The sequence below is a fragment of the Protobothrops mucrosquamatus genome, unplaced genomic scaffold (genome assembly GCF_001527695.2).
Source record: "Protobothrops mucrosquamatus isolate PMUCROS unplaced genomic scaffold, P.Mucros_1.0 scaffold5860, whole genome shotgun sequence".
Lineage (NCBI taxonomy): Eukaryota > Metazoa > Chordata > Lepidosauria > Squamata > Viperidae > Protobothrops > Protobothrops mucrosquamatus.
The window spans coordinates 10,226-19,131 of NW_015391705.1; the positions used below are offsets into that span (position 1 = coordinate 10,226).

The following is an 8,906-nucleotide window of genomic DNA, read 5'->3' on the forward strand; positions in this document are numbered from 1 at the left end:
AAGTCCGTCCCCCTGCTCAGGCAGGAAACCCTATACCATTCCAGACAAATGGCTGTCCAGTCTCTTCTTAAAAACTTCCAATGTTGGAGCATTCACAACTTCTGGAGGCAGGTTGTTCCACTGGTTAATTGTTCTAACTGTCCGGAAGACTACAACATATACGAAGAACGGCTGCAGGCATTGGGTATGGCCAGCCTAGCGAAAAGAATAAATAGGGGTGACATGATACTAGGATTCCAATATTTGAGGGGCTGCCTCAAAGAAAAGGGGGATCAACGTATTTCCCAAAGCAGCCAAAGGCAAGACAAGAAGCAACAGATGGAAACTGATCAAGGAGAGAAGCAACCTGGAACTAAGGAGAAATTTCCTGATAGCGAGAACAATTAATCGGGGGAACAACCTGCCTCCAGAAGTTATGAATGCTCCAACACTGGAGGTTTTAAAGAAGAGACTGGACAGTCACTTGTCTGAAATGGTGTAGGGTCTCCTGCTTGAGCACGGGGTTGGGCTAGAAGACCTCCAGGGTCCCTGCCAACTCTGTTCTGATTGATTGTGTGTTTCAAGCTGAGCACGGAAGATTCTGATCCCCATCCAGCTTCCACTGTGTCTTCTTTAATGAAGCCTGGTCGTTCCCCCCTTTTATTGCCAAGAAACTCTTCCGGAAACAGGCGCCCGCCTCCGAAGATGGATTACCTCCATTCCAACTTCATTTCTCTTCCCCAGCAGGACTCCCCATTTGAATCCCGCTGGGCCTGGAGATGCTGCTGATGGGGTAATGGATGAGCGCTTTGTCGGTGGCGGTGCCCGCCTTCGCCGGGTGCCAGCCTGGCGTTCCCTGGGTGCCCTTCCATTTCCCGCTTTGCGGCGCTGCCTTTGCGAAAGTTAAATGTGTTTTTTTTTCACAAAACAGTAACTTGACTGTCATTAGCCGGGGGTGTGTGTGTGTGAGGAGAATGATGAACAAATCCAAGGCGGAATTTAAATGCTTTACTCGGAGTGATCCGGTTCTGCTTGGAAGTGGTGTAGGAGAAGATCAGCCATCTGCTCTGGTGGTGGGCAGGAAGGAGGAAGGGCAGAGAGCCAGCGGTTTATGGGCCTTTGGGAGGATGCCAGCCGTGGCTCTGTGTGAGACCTTCCGGCCTTCTCCGTGACATAACCAAGAAAGTTGCAGTCGTTCCAAGGGACCCTCCGGATTTCTGTTTCCCAAAAGGGATTTTGGTTTCAAAAACTGTCTTCATTTTTTTCAAGCTGGGAGAGAATACAGAAGGGACCTTAGAGGTCTTCTAGTCCAACCCCCTGCTCAGGCAGGAAACCCTATACCAGGGGTAGGCAACCCTGGCTCTTTTATGACTCGTGGACTTCAACTCCCAGAATTCCTCAGCCGGCTGTGCTGAGGAGAAAGGGAGAGGTTTCCAAGCTGAGCCATGCGGGCTCAGGAATTCTGGGAGTTGAAGTCCACCAGTCATAAAGCGGCCTAGGCCAGAAGTAGGCAACCTCGGCTCTTTTATGACTGGTGGACTTCAACTCCCAGAATTCCTCAGCCAGCTGTGCTGAGGGGAAAGGGAGAGGTTTCCAAGCTGAGCCATGCTGGCTCAGGAATTCTGGGAGTTGAAGTCCACGAGTCATCAAAGAGCCAAGGTTGCCCACCCCTGCCCTATACCATTTCGGACAAATGGCTGTCCAGTCTCTTCTTAGAAACTTCCAGTGTTGGAGCATTCACCGCTTCTGGAGGCAAGTAGTTCCACTGGTTAATTGTTCTCACTGTCCGGAAATTTCTTCTGAATTCTCGGTTGGATCTGTCCTTGATAGGTTTCCATCCAAGGTCGGTTAAAATGAGGACCCAGATTGTTGGGCGGGGGGGGGGGCAACAGGCTGACTTTGTAAAGCGCCTAGAGAGAGCTGTAAAGCCCCATAAAGCAGTATATAAGTCTAACGGCTATTGCTAGTGCTATTCAGCTATTCAGGCTAAAAGAGGCAGCTCTTTAAGAAGAGACTGGACAGCCATTTGTCTGAAATGGTATAGGAATTCTGGGAGTTGAAGTCCACGAGTCATAAAAGAGCCAAGGTTGCCTATCCCTGGTATAGGGTTACCTGCCTGAGCAGGGGGTTGGAATTGATGACCTCCAAGGTCCCTTCCAACTTTGTTGTTGTTGTTGTTGTTGTTGTTGTTGTTGTTGTTATTATTATTATTATTAAGTTCTCTTCTGCATCTGAATGGGCTCCAGTTTTCCAATCCTGATATCTATCTATCTATCTATCTATCTATCTATCTATCTATCTATCTATCTATCTATCTATTTATCTATCTATCTATCTATCTATCTATCTATCTATCTATCTATCTATCTTCCTTCCTTCCTTCCTTCTCTTTCTTCCTTCCTTCCTTCCTTCCTTCCTTCCTTCCTTCCTTCCTTCCTTCCTTCCTTTTCCTTCCTTCCTTCCTTCCNAATTTTAATTTAATTTAATTTAATAATTTAATTTATATACCGCCCTTCTCCCGTAGGACTCAGGGCGGTGCACAGCATATTAAAACAGACAAACAAAATACATCAAAGAACAAAAAACCCCCATAAAACCAAATTAAAAGCCAAATATTCGAAGCTGTGTGTCAATTAAAATTTTCTTAAAATCATCCCTACCTAAAATAATTAATTCCCCCCCCCAGCAAACCAGGGAAATATCCCCCTGCATTTCTGTAAAATCACTGTCTTGTACAGCGTCGGTATCTGGTGGACTTTCAGCCGTTTCTGTAGTTGGCATTTGATCCTGTCTATGGACCATCCGGTTGTGACTGAACGGTCGCTAAACGAATTGCTGTAAGTCAAGGACTACCTGAACCACAAAAGTCTCCCTATTCCATTAATAGACACATCGACCTACATCGAGAATCACTTGACTGTGAGCCAGCCGTGTGCAGCAGCAGCCAAAGAAGCTAATGCAATCCTGGGCTGTATAAACAGGCATAGAATCAAGATCACGCGAAGTATTAGTATCGCTTTACAAAATCCCTAGTGAGGCCACACCTGTAATACTGCAGCCAATTTTGGTCCCCGTAGCACAAAAAAGATGTTGAGAGTCTGGAAAAAGTTCAGAGAAGAGCAACTAAGATGATCCAAGGCCTGGAGACTAAAACATACAAAGAACGGCTGCGGGACTTGGGTCTGGCTAGTCTAAAGAAAAGAAGAAATAGGGGAGACATGATAGCAGCGTTCCAGTATCTGAGGGGCTGCCCCAAAGAAGAGGGGGTCACGTTATTCACCAAAGCACCAGAGGGAAGGAGGAGAAACAATGGTTGGAAGCTGATCAAAGAGAGAAACAACCTGGAATTAAGGAGAAACTTCCTAACAGGGAGGACAATTAACCAGTGGAACCGCTTGCCTCCAGAAATCGTGGGAGCTCCATCCCTGGAGATTTTTAAGAAGAGGCTAGACAGTCACTTGTCTGAGATGGCATATGTTCTCCTGCTTGAGCAGGGGGCTGGACTAGAAGACCTCCAAGGTCCCTTCCAGCTCTGTTCTATTCTATTCCATTCCATTCCATATTTTCTATTCTATTCTATTCTATTCTATTTAATTCTATTCCATTCTGTAATTCTACTCTATTCCATTCCATTCCATTCTATTCTATTCTATTCTATTCTATTCTATTCTATTCTATTCTATTCTATTCTATTCTATTCTATTCTAATTCCATATATTCTATTCTATTTCTATTCCTATTCTGTTCTGTTCTGTTCTGTTCTATTCTATTCCTATTCTATTCTATTCTATTCTATTCTATTCTATTCTATTCCATATATTCTGTTCTGTTCCGTTCCGTTCTGTTCTATTCTATTCTATTCTGTTCTATTCCTATCCTATCCTATTCTATTCTATTCTATTCCATATATTCTGTTCTGTTCCGTTCCATTCCATTCCCTTCTATTCTGTTCTGTTCTGTTCTGTTCTGTTCCGTTCCGTTCCGTTCCGTTCCATTCCATTCCATATATTCTATTCCATACATTCTGTTCTGTTCCATTCCGTTCCATTCTACAATCTCCCTATTCTAATATCTAACCAGCTTTGCAATCCTGCACAGCTGGTCCTTGGCCCCCTCCTGGCCTTAGAAAGTCATCTAGGCTAAGATTCCCGAGATCCCAGAATTCTGCAGACCCATGCGATACCCGGGAGTCCTCGACTTAACGTCCACAATCGAGCCCAAAGTTTCTGTTGCTAAGTGAGACAGCTGTTAAGTGACTTTTGTCCCGTTTTACGGCCCTTCTTGCCACGGTCGCTAAGCGAATCATTGCCGTTGTTAAGGTAGTCACCCAGTTGCTTGTCGGAAGGTCGTAAAAGGGGATCCCGTGACCCCGGGATGCCGCAAACCATCGTAAGCACGAGTCGGTTGCCAAGCCTCCGAATTTTGATCAAATGACCACGGGGATGCTGCAACCGCCGTCCGTATGAAAAAGGATCCTAAGTCACCTTTCCCCCCTCCGTCTCGTCGTAACTTTGAACGGCCACTAAACGAACGTTTGTAACTCTAGGATTAGCTGTGCCAAGTACCCGGGTCTTTTCCAAACTCTTCGTCTTCCCAACTCGGCTGTTTTCCCACCAAGTGCCTTTGACAGCCGTCCAACTCACCCTCCGAGTGTCGTGATCCGCATTCAAAACGCCGGGTGTGTGTGTGTCACGGGGGTGTGTGTCACTCAACCCGGAGATGCCTTCCCGATGCCTTTTAGCAGGCGGGCGAGAAGAATCAATGCCTGTCACTCACCGGTCCATCTGCAGAAACAGGATTATGGATCCGGGGCCTTTCGCCAGCACTTTAATCTTAAAATCAATGGGGAGACACAACTTGGCTTAGGGAAAGGTAACAGGTGTGTGTGTGTGTGTGTGTGTGTGTGTGTGTTTGTGTGGGGGTGACTTTGAATTGAGGTTTTGAAACTTCAAATGCAGAGGGGAGGGGTCTGATGTCCTTGTCTTTGTGATTGGAGGTGGGGGGGGCAAATGGAGAAGGACACACACACACCCCGGTCATAGCTGACCGAATTTCCACTCAAATGAACTCAAATTCAACAACATACTAAGCAAGTGGCCAAAGATTTTCCAGATTTTTAAGTACAGGTAAGTCCTTGACTTACGACCAGAATTGACCCCCCCAATTATCCGTATTATAATAATAATAAAAAAAACAACTGGAGCACCACTTGAACACCATTGGCATTGACAAGTTCACCATTAGTCAATTGCAAAAGGCGGCCTTACTAGGAACTGCTTCCATCCTGCGACGATATCTGTAATACCATCAAACATCCACATCTGCCTATCCCAGGTCCTTGGGAAGGACTCGATCGGTAGACAAAAATGCCAAATCCAGTCTGAACATCTGGCTGACTGTGTGATGATTAATAATAATAATAATAATAATAATAATAATAATAATAATAATAATAATAATAATAAAAAAAAAAAAAAAAGTTGGAAGGGACCATGGAGATCATCTCATCCAACCCCCTGCTCATATAGAAGACCTGTACCATTTCAGACAAATGGTTGTCCAATCTCTTCTTAAAAATCTCCAGGGATGGAGCCTTCACCGCTTCTGGTGGCAAGCAGTTCCACTGATTAATTGTTCTCACTGTCAGGAAGTTTCTCCTTAGTTCTAGGTTGCTTCTCTCCTGGATGAATTTCCATCCTTTGCTTCTTGTCCTGCCTTCAGGGTGCTTTGGAGAATAGCTTGACTCCCTCTTCTTTGGGGCAGCCCCTGAGAGATTGGAACACTGCTATCCTGTCCCCCCTCGTCCTTCTCTTCATTAAACTAGACATGCCAATTCTGGCAACCGTTCCTTGTATGTTTTAGCCTCCAGTCCACTTGTTTGCGTGTTTCAACTCTGCTTGGAAATGACTTGAAGATGGCTTTTCTTCACTCAGCCTCCCTGTGTGTATTTTTTCTTTTCGTCATCAGAGCACAGTCATTGTGGAAAAAACGGTCCAGGACCTCATGAATTTGATGCATGACCTAAGCGCCTACTCAGACCAGTTCCTGAACATGGTCTGCGTCAAGCTCCAACAGTACAAGGACACCTGCAACGTGGCTTACAGGTATGGCTACGGAGCTTCTCCCTCATCCGGGTCACACTTGTCCCAAAGGTGCTTTTTTTTCCAAGAGGCAACTCGACTTTCTTGGGTTTTTTTTTTCTCTTGAAGACTTTTCGCTCCTCATCCAAGGAGCTTCCTCGGTTCTGACGGAATGAGGTCGTAGTTCCCTAGCTTTTTGGGCTGCTGTAAAGGAGACGGCGGGAGATTTGCGCTTTCAGACTTACATGTTTCCGTTAAGGTAGCTTTAGAGAACAGTCCGATAAGAGAGGATGTAAGCCAGAGCTGCATAGTGGATGAAGAAAAAGATTTCCCTTGCTTTTTAGTCTGTAAAGGAGATGGCAGAAGCTTTGCACTTTCAGGCTTACAAGTGTCTGTTAATGTAGCTGTAGAAAACAGTCAGATAAGAGAGCGCGTAGCCCAGAGCTATGTAGTTCCCTAGTTTCTTGGGCTGTAAAGGAAACAGTGACAGATTTGTACTTTCAGACTTACAAGTTTCTATTAATGTAGCTGTAGAAAACAGTCAGTTAAGAGAGGGCATAGCCCAGAGCTGTATAGTTTCCTAGCTTCTTGGGCTGTAGAGGAGACGGCAGGATATTTGTACTTTCAGGCTTACAAATTTCTGTTAATGTAGCTGTAGAAAACAGTCAGATAAGAGAGGGCATTGCCCAAAGCTACGTAGTTCCCTAGCTTCTTGGGCTGTAAAGGAAACAGTGACAGATTTGTACTTTCGGACTTACAAGTTTCTATTAATGTAGCTTTAGAGAACAGTCAGATAAGAGAGGGCATAGCCCAGAGCTGTATAGTTTCCTAGCTTTTCAGTCTTTAAAGGAGACAACAGAAGCTTTGTACTTTCAGGCTTATAAGTCTCTGTTAATGTAGCTGTAGAAAACAGTCAGATAAGACAGGGCATAGCCCAGAACTGTATAGTTTCCTAGTTTCTTGGGCTGTAAATGAGACGGCGGGAGCTTTGTACTTTCAGATTCAACAGGTTTCTGTTAATGTAGCTTTAGAGAACAGTCAGATAAGAGAGGGCATAGCCCAGAGCTGTATACTTTCCTAGCTTTTCAGTCTTTAAAGGAGACAGCAGAAGCTTTGTACTTTCAGGCTTATAAGTCTCTGTTAATGTAGCTGTAGAAAACAGCAAAAAAAAAAAACCTCACCAGAGCCAGCGTGACTCGTTTAACATGCCTTGCTCAGCGACAGGGCTCAATTCTGGTCGTAAGTTGAGGACTGCCTGTAATACTTGGCCAAACCAGCTTCCTTCTTCTAAACTGTCCCCTGGTTATTTTTTTTTTCACTTTAGGAGCATCGTCCAATCGGACGAGAAGATGGTGATCAGCGCCTCTTGGGCCAAAGACGACGACATTACCAGACTCTTGAAGTCGCTTCCCAACTGGAGCAACATGGCCCAGCCCAAACAGCTGAGGCCTAAACGAGAGGAAGAAGAAGACTTCATAAGGCGAGTTTTTCCTTAGATCCATGGATGGAAATCAACGTTCCACCTGGACGGCGTCTTCTGGCGGGTGGGCCGTGAACCTCCCACCGTCTGGATGAATAAGGACAAAGTGCTAGGAGATTTTATCCGATTGTTTTAGTGAAGAAGATGGATAGGGCCACCCAGCTCACTCTTGGGGACTCCAGGTGGCTTATAGCAGGGGTCCCCAACCTACGGTCCGTGGCCCAGGACCGGGCCACGGGCTCTTGGCCAGCGAGCCGCAGAAACGGCTGGTCAGTGCGCGCACGCATGGGTGCGCATTCCCCCCACTTGTGCTAGCGCCCGCGGCCCCATTTGCGCATGCGTATGGGCGCGAACGGTGATGCACCTGCAGGGCGGGTGTCTGCAGCCTGGTTGCGCATGTGCCGCTAACCCAGGTGATTTGTGCGGCCCGTTTGCGCATGCACGAACGGGTTACTAGCCGCTGTGGGGGGTGGTGCGGCTGTTCGCGCATGCGTGAACGGGGATGCTAGTGCCGCGCCAGTGTGCGTGGCCTCGTGTATGTGTGTGTGCGTGTGTGTGCACCAATTTTGAAGCTGCTCTCCTTCCCTCCAGTCCTCGAGCCCAGAAAGGTTGGAGACCTCTAGCTTATAGGAATAAAGGAGGGAGGGAAGGGGTCCCTGCGGATTTTACTCCCCTAGTCCAGGGGTAGGTAACCTTGGCTCTTTTATGACTGGTGGACTTCAACTCCCAGAATTCCTGAGCCAGCATGAGGGAAACTTTGGCCCCTTTGTGACTCGTGGACTTCAACTCCCAGAATTCCTGAGCCAGCCATGCTGAGGGGAAAGGGAGAGGTTTCCATGCTGAGCCATGCTGGCTCAGGAATTCTGGGAGTTGAAGTCCACGAGTCACAAAAGAGCCAAGGTTGCTTACCCCTGGTCTAGGAGGTTCACCGCTTAGAACAGGAGCTCATGACTCAGCTTGGAAACCTCTCCCTTTCCCCTCAGCATGGCTGGCTCAGGAATTCTGGGAGTTGAAGTCTACGAGTCATAAAAGAGCCAAGGTTGCCTACCCCTGTCCTAAGTCCTCCTGTTCTAAGCGGTGAGCCTCCTAGACCAGGGGTAGGCAACCTTGGCTTTTTTATGACTGGTGGACTTCAACTCCCAGAATTCCTGAGCCGGCATGGCTCAGCTTGGAAACCTCTCCCTTTCCCCTCAGCGTGGCTGGCTCAGGAATTCTGGGAGTTGAAGTCCACCAGTCATCACAGAGCCAAGGTTGCCTACCCCTAGACTAGTCGTTGCCGACTATAAGGGTGGCGCTCATCTCTGTTTCAAGGGTGCAATCCCAGCAAAAAAAGCCAATCATCCCCTGCCTTGCTGCTGATAACAGTC

The 8,906-nt window shown here is 46.9% G+C and overlaps 1 protein-coding gene across 1 annotated transcript in view; it reads left to right on the top strand.

Annotated features, from left to right (window-relative positions):
* The window catches only part of EXOC4 (exocyst complex component 4), a gene marked incomplete at its 5' end in the record, with an annotated part of 50,803 nt that overhangs the window by 7,328 nt on the left and 34,569 nt on the right, over positions 1-8,906 (top strand). Inside the window, 2 exons of the mRNA XM_015829328.1 lie at positions 5,947-6,083; positions 7,384-7,539. Of these exons, the coding sequence (XP_015684814.1) occupies positions 5,947-6,083; positions 7,384-7,539 (293 nt within the window). The remainder of the gene's footprint in view (positions 1-5,946; positions 6,084-7,383; positions 7,540-8,906) is intronic.